This window comes from Carassius auratus, chromosome 24 (assembly GCF_003368295.1).
Source record: "Carassius auratus strain Wakin chromosome 24, ASM336829v1, whole genome shotgun sequence".
NCBI lineage: Eukaryota > Metazoa > Chordata > Actinopteri > Cypriniformes > Cyprinidae > Carassius > Carassius auratus.
The window spans coordinates 22,085,305-22,102,234 of NC_039266.1; the positions used below are offsets into that span (position 1 = coordinate 22,085,305).

Sequence of the window (16,930 nt, forward strand, 5' to 3'; positions counted from 1 at the left end):
GGATTACTAAGATGTCCTGGTGGTTGCTAGGGGGTTGCTGAAATGTTGTGGTGGTTGCTAGGGGGTTGCTGAGATGTTGTGGTGGTTGCTAGGGGGTTGCTGAAATGTTGTGGTGGTTGCTAGGGGGTTGCTGAAATGTTGTGGTGGTTGCTAGGGGGTTGCTGAGATGTTGTGGTGGTTGCTAGGGGGTTGCTGAAATGTTGTGGTGGTTGCTAGGGGGTTGCTGAGATGTTGTGGTGGTTGTTCAGGTGTCTGGTGTGAAGAGAGTCTTGTGCTCTTCTGCTCTCAGAGGCTGTAAGTACTGCGTCTGACCCCTTAGTAACGAGCAGCAAACTCAGATGTGAGGACTCAATGACGTCTGGAGCAGTGATGCTGTAGAGATGCTGTAGTGATGCTGCAGTGATGCTGTAGTGATGCTGCAGTGATGCTTTAGTGATGCTGTAGTGATGCTGTAGTGATGCTGGAGTGATTCTGTAGTGATGCTAGTGATGCTGTAGTGATGCTTTAGTGATGCTGTAGTGTTGCTTTAGTAATGCTGTAGAGATGCTGTAGTGATGCTGCAGTGATGCTTTAGTGATGCTGTAGTGATGCTGTAGTGATGCTGTAGTGATGCTTTAGTGATGCTTTAGTGATGCTTTAATGATGCTGTAGTGATGCTGTAGTGATGCTGGAGTGATTCTGTAGTGATGCTAGTGATGCTTTAGTGATGCTGTCGAGATGCTGTAGTGATGCTGTAGTGATGCTGTAGTGATGCTGTAGTGATGCTTTAGTGATGCTTTAGTGATGCTTTAATGATGCTGTAGTGATGCTTTAGTGATGCTTTAGTGATGCTGTAGTGATGCTGTAGTGATGCTGGAGTGATTCTGTAGTGATGCTAGTGATGCTGTCGAGATGCTGTAGTGATGCTGCAGTGATGCTTTAGTGATGCTGTAGTGATGCTTTAATGATGCTGTAGTGATGCTGTAGTGATGCTGTAGTGATGCTTTAGTGATGCTTTAGTGATGCTGCAGTGATGCTGTAGTGATGCTGTAGTGATGCTTTAGTGATGCTTTAGTGATGCTAGTGATGCTGTAGTCATGCTATTGTTGCTGTAGTGATGCTAGTGATGCTGCAGTGATGCTGTAGTGATGCTGTAGTGATGCTTTAGTGATGCTTTAGTGATGCTAGTGATGCTGTAGTCATGCTATTGTTGCTGTAGTGATGCTAGTGATGCTGCAGTGATGCTGCAGTGATGCTGTAGTGATGCTTTAGTGATGCTGCAGTTATGCTGTAGTGATGCTGCAGTGATGCTGTAGTGATGCTGGAGTGATGCTGTAGTGATGCTTTAGTGATGCTGCAGTGATGCTGTAGTGATGCTGTAGTGATGCTTTAGTGATGCTGCAGTGATGCTTTAGTGATGCTGTAGTGATGCTTTAGTGATGCTGCAGTGATCCTGTAGTGATGCTGGAGTGATGCTGTAGTGATGCTTTAGTGATGCTGCAGTGATGCTGTAGTGATGCTGTAGTGATGCTTTAGTGATGCTGCAGTGATGCTTTAGTGATGCTGCAGTGATGCTTTAGTGATGCTGCAGTGATGCTGCAGTGATGCTGCAGTGATGCTGTAGTGATGCTGTAGTGATGCTTTAGTGATGCTGCAGTTATGCTGTAGTGATGCTGCAGTGATGCTGTAGTGATGCTGGAGTGATGCTGTAGTGATGCTTTAGTGATGCTGCAGTGATGCTGTAGTGATGCTGCAGTGATGCTGTAGTGATGCTGCAGTGATGCTTTAGTGATGCTGTAGTGATGCTTTAGTGATGCTGCAGTGATCCTGTAGTGATGCTGTAGTGATGCTGCAGTGATGCTGCAGTGATGCTGCAGTGATGCTGCAGTGATGCTGCAGTGATGCTGTAGTGATGCTTTAGTGATGCTGCAGTGATCCTGTAGTGATGCTGTAGTGATGCTGCAGTGATGCTGTAGTGATGCTGCAGTGATGCTGCAGTGATGCTGTAGTGATGCTGCAGTGATGCTGTAGTGATGCTGCAGTGATGCTGTAGTGATGCTGTAGTGATTCTGTAGTGATGCTAGTGATGCTGTAGTCATGCTATTGTTGCTGTAGTGATGCTGTTATGATGCTGTAGTGATGCTGTAGGGTCAGACACTAGGACACAAACCTGTCAGCTGAGATTGAGGACAGAGATAAATTGGAGCAGAGAAGAAATCTTTCAGAACTGTAAAATTTTTTTAAATCAAGTGCATTTTTTCAGATGCATGAAATATGGTGGGTTGCTTTCCAAAAATGTGCCAGTAAATAGACAGTATTGCATGTCCCACAATATAACGAACACAACTTTTATTTCCAATGTGATGAATCAAATGGAAATGATTCAGTATTATATCTGAAGTTTTTAAATCATGTCATTAAATAAAATCGTAAAATCGTGTCATTAAATCATTCAATCATGCTTTTTTTTTTTTACACAAAAATGGATTGAAATGCAGTGTTTTTTTTAGAGATATATACATGTAATGTTGTTAGGTCATGTGACAGTGTAGCATAACACTGTTTAATATTTGACAATATTTTAACATTTCTATGCTGTTCTTTTGAACTTTATGTTCATCAAATAACACCAAACCGACCCTGATCTTGAACAGTGGTGGAAGCCTATGATACATCCTCATTTACATATCTAGGTAAACTTGTGTGTAGTACAGTAAAACACTGCTAAGTTACATGCAGTGCTATCTACAGAGCCTGTTACCATGACAACATAATGAATGACCAATCATCAGAGAGTTTGGGAAGTGGCCGGTGAGCAGATTCAATGCAGATGTGCTGAAGTCTTCATTTGCATATGCAGATATGTAATTGCTCGTTAGCATACGCAAGTATCTGCTGCAGTGAGTTTAATGCTGCAGATTAGCACAGAACAACCTTTGAATGGAGTGACACTGCAGGTGACTGTGTGTGTGTGTGTGTGTGTGTGTGTGTGTGTGTGTGTGTGTGTGTGAGAGAGAGAGAGAGAGAGAGAGAGAGAGAGAGAGAGAGTGCGACAAACACACATCTCAACATACACATAAAAACACACACATGACCAGCAAAGGCCGAGAGGTGCTGTGTTGTTTGCCGCAGACACACACACACACACGTGTGCCTTAACTTTGCCGTAAGTGTTTGTTTGTCGTGTTAGCGCTCGACTCTGCAGCCGTGTGCTATTAATAGAGCGTCTGTCTGTAGAGTTCTGCTGTTTCATGTGTTCAGTGTAGAGACGAGCAAAACCACAGCATTACAAAACCAACTAGTTGGTCACCAATAAGATATTTAGATTTTTATTTTTGTTCTATTTACAAATATTTTAAATATCGTTTAATATTAAGCTATTTTAATAAATATTTTTACATTTTTGTTTTGTATGCCACAATATCTGCTACAATAATGCTAAATATATATATGTATATGTATGTGTGTAAATATATAATTATCTAATAATGCTAATATAATATTTATAATATGCTTATGTGATACCCTGGAGCACAAAACCAGGCTTAAGTGTACTTTTTCTAAATTGAAGGTTATTTAACATCTGGAAGCTGAATTAATCATATTTCCATTGATGTGTCATTTATTAGGATCGAACAATATTTGTCTGAGATACAACTATTTGAAAATCTGGAATCTGAGGGCGCAAAAAAAAATCTAAATATTGAGAAAATCATCTTTAAAGTTGAATGCATATTTCTAATCAAAAATTATGTTTTGATATATTTACGGTAGGAAATTTACTAAATATCTTCATGGAACATGATCTTTTCTTAATATCCTAATGATTTATGGCATTCAAGAAAAAATGATCATTTTGACCCAAACAATGTGTTTTTTTTTTTTTTTGGCTATTGCTACAAATATACATCATAGACTTAAGAGTGCTTTTGTGCTCAGGGTCACAAATATGCTAATAAATTATTCATATTGATACAGAAACCTTATGTTTTATGGTTATGTTTTGGTGTAGGGTGATTGTTAAGTTGTTAAGTTTTTTTTCAAGTTTTAATCATCATTAATCAAGATGGTTTAAACTTTTTGCTGATTGGGTAATACAAGTAGCTTCAAGGTATATTCTCAAAAAAGCACATCTTAGCGTCTTCTTAAGTTGAATCTTTTTTTCAGAACATGGCAAAGCTACATCTTCTGTAAAGCAGAGCAAAAGCAGTGATGTTTACGCTGTGACAGAGAACAGAGGGAGGAAGGAGGAATGTTTGTGGAGGTTTCTGCTCCAGCGCTCTTCAGCTCATTCCTCTCGCTCTGTTTGGAGATGCTTGTTTTTGCGCTCGATTGCTAATTCATCTGATGTCATCTCCTCGTTTCGCCCACCTATCTCGCATTACTTTAGTTTTTTGCGTTCTTCTTCCCATTGCTGAGCTTGGGTCTGCGCTCTTCTGTCATGCACATGCTCGCTCCCTCCCTTCCTCTTCCATTATCTTCAACAGAGCATGTCTGCTAGTGCGGGAACGAGCGCCTCTTCCTCTCTCTCTCTCTGACAGAAGCAGGATTCTAGTAGAGCTTCTGCTCTTTGTGTGCATTGATGCGAAGTGACTGCTGTGGAGATCTGCGTGCGTTTGTGGAGAAACTCGACCAGGAACACAACAAAGCAGAACTCGGAGGAGCTTTCCCGTCTCTAAGTGTTCGGGAAGATCCGGTGGGGAAATGGGTTGATGTTTGCGAGCGCTTTGTTGAGGGCCGTGGGTTCTTGAGGTGTTGTGGCCCGATGCGGGGATCATGGTCGTAGCGCTGGCGCTCAAGCTGTTGACCGAGCTGCTCCAGTGCTCCGCTCTCATGCCGCTCTGTGACGCTGGTACAACGCCCCGCCGGACCGCTCAGGGGCCCGAGGTGAGCTCACACCTGTGTGTGTGTGTGTGTGTGTGTGAACTGATGCTGATGTGAGGAAACAACTCAAGTCAGAGAAGGAGTGTCTTTGACTACATTTCTGTGTGATATTTTAGTAAACATCTCTGCCATGTTGCAGTTTTTTTGTGGTTTTAAGGTGTTTTTAGACAATGATTGTCAGAGTTTAAATTCATATGTAATTATTTTACATGGAAACCACAGTAATCTCACACGGAGAGTTTTAGAAAAGATCTCAAAAGTGTCACTGTTCTCAGATTTGACACTACTCCAAACAAAACATCTTTTAACATTTATCATCAGATGATCTGAACTCCAAATATATTTTTTCAATCAGAAATTGCTTGTGAATTTTACAATTATTGCAAAGAAATAGCAAGTAACATGAAAATTGGGAGTCTCAAAACTGACATTATAAAATATACTCAAATAATCTTTTACTTTCCTTTTTTTTTTGTAAATCAGTTTATCCATTTTCTTAATCTCTATATTATTGGATGGGTCTGTTGTACATATTTTTAAGAAATGCATTAAGATGCATCTGAGACAAAGTTTAACATGACTGAATCTCCTGAAAGAGCCACATTTATCTAAAAGCCATTTATTAAACACCAAAACATCAAGAAATGCAAATGAAAACCTACATAATCAGAGCAAATCAGAGCAAGACGACACAAACAAACAGAGCATTTCTCTCTCTACTCTGCTCATTATATATTGGATTAAAGACATGGACACTATATATATGCACTGGCTTTATGATCTGATCTGGGTTGAGTTTGATTAATGTGAGTGTTGCAGTAGAGATGAGGGTTCATGAACTCAAGCTGATCTCAGGACAGCTGCTGAGAGTTAAAATACCTGGGTTTGAATCCTCTTAGTGAAATATGGAGATCGTAGGAGCTGAAAGAAGCTCTGAACCGCCAGAGAACTCACTTAATTCTTGATGGCACTTTGACTGAATCAGGGAAAAGCCCTGTATGAGATGGGCTGAGGCAGAGAGGATTGTGGGATTGAACTGGAGATGGTTCAGTTTACAGCGGTGACTTCTCACTGTTTGTGCCACTCTTGTGTGTTAGTATTGTTTTTTTTTCATGGATTCTTTCTGCAGTTACATAGTTGCGAAATGACTGTCTGTATGAGTGAGTCATTGAATCATTTACTTAACCGATTCATTGAACAACACAAATTCATTCAGCAAAGCAACAAGCAACAAGTGTTTTTAAAAGCGAGTCATTGAATCAATCACTCAACCGATTTGTTAAAAAACACTGATTCGTTTAGGAACTAAACAAAGGACTGCTTTAATGAGTGTGTCACTATTTGTTATGTTTCTTTATATATTATTTATATTATGATAAATAATGATTCAACATCCATCTTTCATGACTTTGTTCACCTGACTGCTGTGCTGATTTGTAAGTGCTCTGAAGTCAAACGATGCTTTGTGTGAAGAACAGTCTCATATTTTAGTTATTATTCATGCTTATCCTTTGAGCTAAATCTTTGAAGGCTGAGTCTTAATTCATTGGCGTTCTGCAAATCAGATGAATGCATGTTTGACAATGACAGCAGAGAAGTCTTTGTCTTTAACTATCTATCATGTACAGAAGTCCGTTCCAGATACTCCAGTCACATCTATTTATACTTATTAGAAAAAAAGAGATGATTTCACATCTGTACCAGTGTATTTTTAATGGCATCAAATGTGCTTCAGTGTCATTTCGATGAGAAAAGTTATTTTCTTGTATCTGCTGTGATATGGATATCAGTTGCATTTAATTTATAAAAACTGATATATATGTACACATCACGTCCATATTGTTTGAAGTGAATATACGTGAGCAGAGAAGAGTTTCTGCAAAATATAATGAGGATGTCATTTGTGTCCATTACCAGAAAAATGACTTTGATAATTCCAGAGTCACAGGTGGCTCGCTAGCCAGAATGAGCTGGCGCTTTCATGTCTTGATGTTTTTGACAGTCAAAATCCCACTGGAATGTCTTTGATATCTGCTATAGAGAATCTCATATCGGTCTCAATAATTAACGCTGATGAGGGTCAGTTCTGACGCAGGTTCAGTGCGGATCGGAGCGGTTCGTTCATGTGACGGTGGTGAGCACGTGTCAGGCATGTATAGGGTTAAGAAGGAATGCTTGCGTCACAGGTGATTGCTTCAGTCTCTGGAGAGCCTGAAGCTCACACACACACACACACACACACACACACACCTCCTCCAGGCGACTGGGCTGCACCCAGACCAAAGAGCTACAAATAGAGCCCACACAGTCCAAAAACAGGCTGAATTAGGGCTGTTAAAGGTTGCTGAAGCCCTGAATTACGCTCATGTGGACTAGAAGAGATCTGAATGCTCATAATGACAGATGTATGTCAGTCTGGACTTCACCGTCCACATTCAACTTCAGTCTCTTCTTTGTTCTGAAAATCCATTTCAGAATGAGATTATAGGTCTGGTCCAAACCTGAGTGAGCTTCAGTGCGTTCTGCAGTCTACATAGGGAGCTCCCTTCTAAGGCAGCATACCAGATCAAATGGAAGTGTCAGATTTGTGACACCTAACATAGGCGTCAACTGAATTTTATTTATTCATTCATTCATTCATTCATTCATTTAGTATGGAATGGAATACAATAATATTTAGTCATAATATTTATATAAAGTCAGTTATTTATGAAGAACATTTAAAAACAACAGCTGTTGACCCAAATGTTGCTCAATGTAAAACGTAAAAACACAACAAAATGCACACTTTAGACTAAATTATTTATCAGAGTAATAGCAACAAAAAAATGAGGAAATTTTGCTCAAGTAGTGTAAACAACTAATTGCAAACTGCAGGGGGTTTGTGAGTTGATGGAAAGCTAATACTTAATTAAATCCTAAAATATATAAAAAATAAATAAATAAATGTCAGGCAAAAAAAAATAAAATAAATAAATAATAATAAAAAAATAATATATATATATATATATATATATGTCAAGCAATGGATGCCAGAGTATTTTCACCAGCTGTGAAATGTGCCTTAAAAAAGCAAATTTGCAACTTTATGCGTTATTAAAGTTTCTCATCAGCAGATGGAAAAGCGGCTCCCAAAGCAGATTACAGATGCTGCAGACAGACGCCCCTTAAACACTCATTCTCACTGTCCCAAATTAAAGCTCTTAAATCCTCAACAGACCTGAGAAGGAAACTTCATGACATCAGATGAGCAACAGAGAATAAATCACGAGGAGCTTCAGTAGCGGACACAAGACGTCACGGAGTCCTGAAGCAACAGTAATGATGAAGATTTGAGAAGAAAGCTGCTGCCGAGAGAGAGAATTAGAGATGGAAAAGATGAATGCATGACTACACATGTTCATTTCTATTATTTTAAAATGAAACTCATCTGTGATACAAAAGAAGAGGACGAGCGGTGGAGCGTTTCAGATGCAGAAGGATGATTCAGCTGATATTTCTGTGGTTCGAGTTTCATGCTGGACTCTTTTGCTTTGAATCTGCTGGGTTTTATCCGCAGTGCTCTAGGATTGAATTATTTATCTTGCTATCAAACCCAGAGGTCCTGAGATAGTGAGAAACTAAGAGCTTGTCAGGTTGACAGATCCAAAGCTTCTGTCATTGTTTATAATAGAAATTGAGGCTGTTCAATGTTTGATTTGCTGGATTACCGCAGGGCTTTCTCAGACCCGAATCATTTCACTTCCAGCCCGTGAAATATCTGTTGACTCAAGGTTTCTGAGGGATTTCTTTTAGGTTTGAATCGTGAAATTAAATGCATGAAAGCTGGTTACATTTGGCCCTTCAAATATGAATGATATTTGATTATAGTACTTCCACACACTTCTAAAAAATTAAAGACAGTGTCAGACCGACAAAACCATATTAAATGGATATTTTATGTTTTTGTGTGTGTGTGTGTTTTTACATCTTTAGAAAACAGTACGAGACTTTGTGTTGTGAGTAGTTAAATGCATGAATCAGAGTTATAATAGTTAACCAAAACTGTAGTGGAAAATCTCATTCTCTTAAAGCATTGTTTAATGCAATCAGTGCCTCGTTTACTTAGAAATCAAATTTGTCCTCATTTGCATCAATGATGCCGACTGAATCTTTATCTATTAGATATCACACATGACTCTTGATTTGCGATTTGGGTTGACGTATGATCGATCGCCCTATTTCTCAGCATCACATTCATCATGATTTTGTCCCTCAAGAGCATTTATGTTAAAATGAACCTTTTTGGTTTTTATAATGATGAAGAAAGCTCCACTCTTGGTCTCCAGTGAGTGTTGGAATAAACAGGTCATGTTTACGCCTGCTTTGGGCTTCTTCTAATGTGTTTTGACATGGTTTTGCTTCACGCTTCACCAAAGAGATTCAGAAGCTTTTCTTAGTGGCAGTGGTTTCTAAAAATAAGACGCGATGTCCCTGAGGAGGGTCTTGACGCGGGACGTGTCCGGCTGCCTGCGCTGCTGGGGACGAGCTCTAATAGGTGCTGAATGACGGCTGAACTGAGATCAGGCCGTTCGAGGTCAAGAGAGCAGATGATTTCTGCAGAAGAGCTCAGGCGTGATGCCAGCTGATGTCTGCAGACATGCTTTCGATTCACAATGTTAAACACAGCTTATACTACTACATTATACACCTAAATGACCACACAGTTCCTTCCTCATTCTACACCGTTATAGAGACAATATCCCTGTGCATCAATTTATGATGGTTTGCTTGGTTTCTTACACACAGATGTAATGGTCTAATGTGGTGATCATGTGCGAAACTGAGAAATAAGATGAGTAATTATTTCTCATCTTATTATACAGCAATATACAGCAATATTTTATCCCAGTTTAATCCCAGAACTGCTCATAGCACATGCTGATGGATCGTACTGTGGGAGTGACAGCGTGAGGAAGATTTGAGTCCTGAGGTCAAACGGCCTTCAGCTCATCATCTGTCCACCAGATAAATGTCAAAGAGCATCCAGACCAATCAAAACACACATTACGTCATCAGCTGCTTTCCTGATGAGAATGAGGAAAATCTATTGGCTAAGACAAGTGTCAATCAAACAGAAGTGCCACACATCACAAACCAGTGTTGTTGAGTTATTCAGTAAAAGAATCAGTTCAAAAGAATCATTTGTTTGTGAATCAGACTACACTGGTAGAGCTGTGAAACTCACACCTGTGGTAAAATATGATTTATATTGCCATGTCACGTGAAATTTAGCACTGCGTAAACACTATCATAACCGCAAGGAAGCCTATAAGAAGAAGAAAAAGCATGCCTTTGTAAGTGTTGTCTTAAGTCAAAATTAAAACATATCAAGTTTAAATTTTGTTAAAAGGGTCGATAAAAGGGGGGAGGGGGGTCAAAATTCTAACAAAAAGTAATTGTGAGTTAAAGTAAAAATTATTGCATTATTATGAGATACAAAAGGAAGTTGAAATAATTTTATTAAAATACGTTAGGACATACTACTGAGAGAAAAAGTCAAAATTATGACAAAAGTTGTCATTTGGATAAGTCATTTTAAAGATTTAATGTAAGAAAAAGGTTATTGTAAATCATAAATGTAATTTATTAATAAGATTCGGGAGGAGCGCGTCAGATACTTAGCCTAACCAACACAGGTGGACCACAATCAAGTAATCAATCCCACAGTATAAATATCGCTGACTTACCTCTATCCATTGACGGTTTATCAGCATCCCTCCTCCACCCCATCTCCTCACTTCAAGTTCACCTTATAAATAGACGGGGAAGGGGGGTACTCTAGGTTCGGGCCATTCCCGAGCTCGGAGCCCTTCCCCGGACAGCACGCCAAATACGCATACCATACCTCAGCTAATTATATGTAAGCGTGAACTAGTGAATTAAGAGTTAAAAAGTTAATTATGAGATAAAAAGTCAAAATATGATAAAAAGGTAATATTTATCTGAGGCCTAAATTATGAGTCAGTTGTGAGGGTCTAAAATCAATTATGAGATAAAAAGTCAATAACGACAATTAAAATTCAAATAAAAAGTCAATTATGAGATAAAAGTTAAGATTATGACATGATCATAATTATGTGAGGAAAATGTCAAAATTATGGCATACTTAGTCATAATTATGAGATAAATAGTAAATTATGAGATAAAGTCAAAATGATTTTAAAAAAATCAAGTTTTGGATAAAAAAATTATTTCATGTGTGATTCAAAATAGAATTGTCTAAATTATACGTTTTTATCTCATAATTCGTTTTTATGCCTCAATTTTAGATTTTTTTAAAGCATTTTGATTTCATACATGATTTAGCATGAATTTAATGTGGTGGGAATGGGCTTCAATGTAAAATTGATAGAAACGGTACTTGGAAATTTTAACAACCCCCTACAACACACCTACAACACCTGAGCAACTGCATAGCAACACACTAAAACCACAGACAACAGCTAGTTTTCCATTGATAAACACAAACAAACACTGCTAAGACTTTCTCCAGAAATCATCCCCATCTAGTTGTAATTCAGACGTCTGTTAGTGCTGATGGGAAGCACTTGCGTTAGTCATGCGTTCGTTTCTGCTCTTCTCTGCCATCATCGCATCTGACGTGTACTAGTGAAGACAGACAGCTGGAGGACATTTCCCATGATGACTCACGCAGCAGTGTGTGCTGCTGTAAAAGCTGTGTGATTGTGCTGTAGCAGCGACGTGTTAGAGCTCCACCTGCTCTCGCCCGCGGTCTGCACACAGAACACCTGTCGCCCCCAACCTTGCCCTGCATTTGCCCGAGCGAAACCATCTGAGACGAGGGCGACATGGAGCTCCGCTGCTCAAACCATCAGCGGACATGAGACAACACATGAATCTCAGCTGGAGAATAAAGAGGAAATCTGAAGGAAGATGAGACGCTCGTAGATATGATTTGGAACAGCTTGGCATACCATTGTTGTACATTGTTGTAAGCATAAATACAAAATTCTCTGACAGTTTTAATTCCTGACCTGAAACACCTAACATCATAGAGGCCAACTTACATATAATTTTCTTTGAAGCAGACTAGGGTCTAAAAACAACACACTCAGTCTTATTAGTAGTGAGAAAATCGCTTTCCAACCAGGTTCTAATCTCACCTAAAAACTGAACCATCAAAGTATTAGAGCCATGTGGATCTGTTGGAATATATAACTGGGTGCCATCTGCATATAGATGATACATAGTGTTGTATTTATGAAACATTTAGCCTAAGGGGCCCATATATACTTAAAATAGAATAGGTACAAGTATAGAGCCCTGTGGCACACCACTATGTAATTAAGCTGATGTAGAAGACAATTCTCCAAGGCAAACTGAAAATGATCTGTCCTTTAAATATAATATATATATATATATATATAGCACTGATGACTGAAGTGATGATGCTGAAAACTCAGCTTTGATCACAGCAACCAATTACAGTTTAGGAGATATTCACTTAGAAAGCTTTTACAGTATTTTTGGTCAAACAAATGCAGACTTGGTGAGCAAAAGAGGCTTTTTTTTATTTAAAAACTGAATCTTCATTTGTGTGGGTTTGTCTTAATCAAGGCTCAGCGGACGAGATGAGATGTGGCATGAACATGACAGAAATTATTGTCCATTCAGAAAACTGACACTGACTGATGAGATCTCGGGTTATTTTGTGTTTGTTTAATTCCAGTCTCGTTCATGTCAGAGTGTATTAATTAGGGGAAGATTATTGTATATGTCATGTTATTTTGCATAACGAGCACATTCTGGTTGTCTGTGTGCACTGAGTCATTTTAGTAAAAACATCTGATTTGAAAACAGTCATGAAGCGTCTGTCAGAGACGTCCTGACAGCCAGAACACTTTCAGAACATTAGCTTCTGGCTAAAATTATGTTTCCAAACAGCTTTACTTAAACATAAACACAAGCTGTGTTAATTTGTGCATCAAAACACAGTTTGACTCTCGCAGACAGCAGAAAAGGCGTCTGTCAGTGAGTTTCACAGACAGCAGCACAAGCGCTTTATATAAACCCATCAGCAGAGTTCAGAAGAGCTCAACTCCTCTCACACACCAACACACTCGCACTTGTGTCAGTTCACCCTCTCTCACTAGTGCGCTACAATATTACCTGCACTGTGTGCACTAAAGTCATAGCATTCTTGTAATGCATGTGTGTGTTTGTGTGGGTGTATGTTTTATGTATTTTGTTATTATTTTATTAAGCTAGTTTTATAGTTTTTATTAACATTTTGAGTTTGTTTTTAAATGTTCAGTGTTTAATTTTAATTTTAAAGTTATAGTAAATTAGTTGTTTTTATTTATTATTATTATTATTATTATTATTATTATTATATTTTTTACTACCATAGAAATGCTGTTATATTTATTTTTATATTATTTATTAATAGTCTTTACTTTAATTTTAGTTTTGTCATTTTTAATTATTTATATATATATATATATATATATATAGTCATAATAATTTTTATTAACAGTCTTGTTGCTTAAAATATTTAATTATTTATTTAATTTAAAACAAACCTTTTTTTTATGCATTTAGTTAAAATAATTAGATTTTTTGTTTACTTTTTGAATATATGTATAATATGTACACTCATATGTTTTTAATATATTGAATTAGTTTATTTGTAATTTATTTGTAATTCAGAATTTTTAGTTCCTTTCTATGTATTTAAATTTGTTCATTCATTTTTAGATTAGGAGAAAATGCTGACTATGGCAATGTAATACAAACAATGAAAAACTCCTGTACTGCATATATTCCTTCACCGTCTTTGACGTTGTTTTAATTGGCGATCAAGTGAACCGTTTTCAAACCTGAGGTTCTTGGAAACACTATTTGTTTCAGCATCCGCTCTGGTCTCTGTCTGTGTCCAGGTGTTGTCTCTGGGTGCTGACGTCCTGCCGGAGTACAAGCTCCAGACGCCGCGCATCCACAAGTGGACCGTGCTGCACTACAGTCCGTTCAAGGCGGTGTGGGACTGGCTGATCCTGCTGCTGGTCATCTACACCGCCATCCTCACGCCGTACTCCGCCGCCTTCCTGCTCAACGGGGACGAGGTCGTCTCCGCCCAGAACTGCACCTACTCCTGCAGCGCGCTCAACGTGGTGGACCTCATCGTGGACATCATGTTCATCATCGACATCATCATCAACTTCCGCACCACGTACGTCAACGCCAACGACGAGGTGGTCAGCCACCCGCTGCGCATCGCCGTGCATTACTTCAAAGGCTGGTTCCTCATCGACATGGTGGCGGCCATTCCCTTCGACCTGCTCATAGAACGCACCGGGGAGGAGATGAGCGCAGAGGTGAGGGGGATCATGGGAAATGAGGCTTTGAAACTCTTATCTGTGCTCCAGCTCGTGTACTGATTTATCTCACGCTTCAAACTTGCTATTTTTTGCTGCATATGCTGCTTCTAGCTCTTGTGATAAATTGCTTGCCATGTTTATCTTTTGTATTTTTTATTTCACACTTAAAAAAAAAGTCTGCTAAATGAATACATGTTTATATATCAGGTCTTAATTCAGCAAATTAATTGCTAAAAAAAGTTTTAAATCAAAGCGGACAGTTTTAAATTCATAGTCATGTTATTAAATGCTGCATGCTCTGCATAAGGAATATTTATATTTTTTTCAGTGCAGACATCTAAACATCCTTAAATCAGTTGTTTGAGAAATAAATAAACTTAAGTCATGTTGATCTTTTTTTTTCTTAAGTAAATGCATCTTGATTTAAAAATCTTTGGATATTTTCCCTGGAAAACAAGACTAAAAATAAAGAAGATCATGTGAAATGTTGCATGTATTGCTAAAAATTATTTTTATCTTGTTTTCCATTACAAATTTCTTAACATCCTTAAATCAATATATATTTACTTGAAATGCAAAAGTAAATGTTTAAGAGTTGATTTTTCTGAGCTCATTGGCTGATATATATTTTATATATATATATATATATATATATATATATATATATATATATATATATATATATATATATATATTAAAATAATATTATATATTATTATTATTATTATTATTATTATTATTTTCATTTTGATTTGAAAGACATATCTTTTGTAATTTAGCTTCTTAAATAGATCTTGAATTAAGAATCTGTAGACCTTTGCACTTGAAGACTAAAAAGCTATTTTCTTACTTTCTTTTTATTTGTATTTATTTATTTATTGTTTGTAAAATGAATTTTATTTATATATCTTTTCAAACTGTGAAGTGTTTCAAACTTGCTAATGCAAGACATTGTGTTCCTTAAAGGGACAGTTCATCCAAAAATGAAAATCCTGTCACCCTCAAATTGATCCAAACTTGTATTACTTTCTTTCTTCTGCTAAACACAAATGAATATATTTTGAAGAATGTAAAAAAAACTAAACAATTGCTGCTAGCTTTCATAGTATGGTAAAAGATACTGTAGAAGTCAATGGGGTGAACGAGTAAATGTACTGTCCCTTTAAAATAAAATAAAAAGATGCCAGGAGAAACCCTGCTATAAATCTGTCATTTTATTTGTGTTTTTTCAGCCAACTCAGCAGACCACCCTGATCGGGCTGCTGAAGACGGCTCGTCTCTTACGTCTGGTCCGCGTGGCTCGTAAACTGGACCGTTACTCTGAGTACGGCGCGGCCGTGCTCTTCCTGCTCATGTGCACGTTCGCTCTGATCGCTCATTGGCTGGCCTGCATCTGGTTTGCCATCGGGAACGTGGAGCAGAACCGCTCCATCGGCTGGCTGCACGCTCTCGGTGTGGATCTGGGCAAACCACACAACAGCAGCATCCGAGGATCGGGACCCAGCATCAAGGACAAGTACGTGACCGCGTTATACTTCACCTTCAGCAGCCTGACCAGCGTGGGCTTCGGGAACGTGTCGCCCAACACCAACTCCGAGAAGATCTTCTCCATCTGCGTCATGCTGATCGGATGTGAGTATGTGTCGCTGGGGAAGGGTCAGACGTGAGTTTAGAGGTCTGAGATGATAAAAATCTTGATTTGTTTCTGATTGTCTCAAAAATCTGGTATAAAATTTGAAAACATTTTCTTTATTATTTCAGAAAAGAAACTAATTATTTGACAAATTTTATGAATTTTTGTATCAAGAATATTTTTTTTTTCTTCCCCCCTGATATCACGCTTTCTGTGATTATATACATAGCAAAAGAATTGTTGAACTACATTATAAAATTGTATATATAAATATTGGCGTATTTAATTTTTTATATTTTTTTTACCAAAAACCTGACAACAAAAGTATTTTCCTTGAAACAAAATCCTTAAAAAACCCTGAAAATAAATGTTAATTATTAAATTAAATAAATAAAGGGAGATAAAAACACATTTTATTTCAGCTAGTTGCCAACAATTAAATTAAATTATTCTAATTAAATACATAAAACTAAAACATAAGTAAAATGAATAAAAACGACATATACATGTTTATTAATAATAATAATAATAATAGTAATAATAATAATAATAATAATGACAAAATCCACAACGTAACTTAAAATTACAATATATATGCTTCTGTAAATATTTTATATATATTAATATATATATATATTAATATATATATATATATATATATATATATATATATATATTATTTTTTTTTATTATTATTATTATTTTTTTATAATATATATACAATTATTATTATAATAATTTTAAGCCTTTTGACTAGCCTTTTTCTCGATGTTATGATTTGAATCTGATGATAATGACCTTTGTTCCAGTCGTTGAAAACATTCATCAAAAAATAAGGACATTGTGTGTATAAACTGCATCTTTTAAATGTATTTTTAATTAACTAAATAGATCCGCAGAAAACAAATCAAGCATAACTGAGTCATTAAAGCATGTCTGCGTGTTGACCTTCCTCCTGAATGTCTTGTAGTTCAGATAAGAGCTTCATTAGAGATGCGCCTGTTTGTTCTGTAAGCCGGTTTATAATAGAGCTCCTTTTATTGTGCACTTTATG

At 37.4% G+C, this 16,930-nt stretch overlaps 1 protein-coding gene across 1 annotated transcript in view; it reads left to right on the plus strand.

Moving 5' to 3' along the window:
- Window positions 1-16,930, plus strand: part of kcnh2b (potassium voltage-gated channel, subfamily H (eag-related), member 2b) — a 153,567-nt gene that overhangs the window by 123,127 nt on the left and 13,510 nt on the right. Inside the window, exons 6-7 of the mRNA XM_026201635.1 lie at window positions 13,806-14,240; window positions 15,476-15,875. Of these exons, the coding sequence (XP_026057420.1) occupies window positions 13,806-14,240; window positions 15,476-15,875 (835 nt within the window). The remainder of the gene's footprint in view (window positions 1-13,805; window positions 14,241-15,475; window positions 15,876-16,930) is intronic.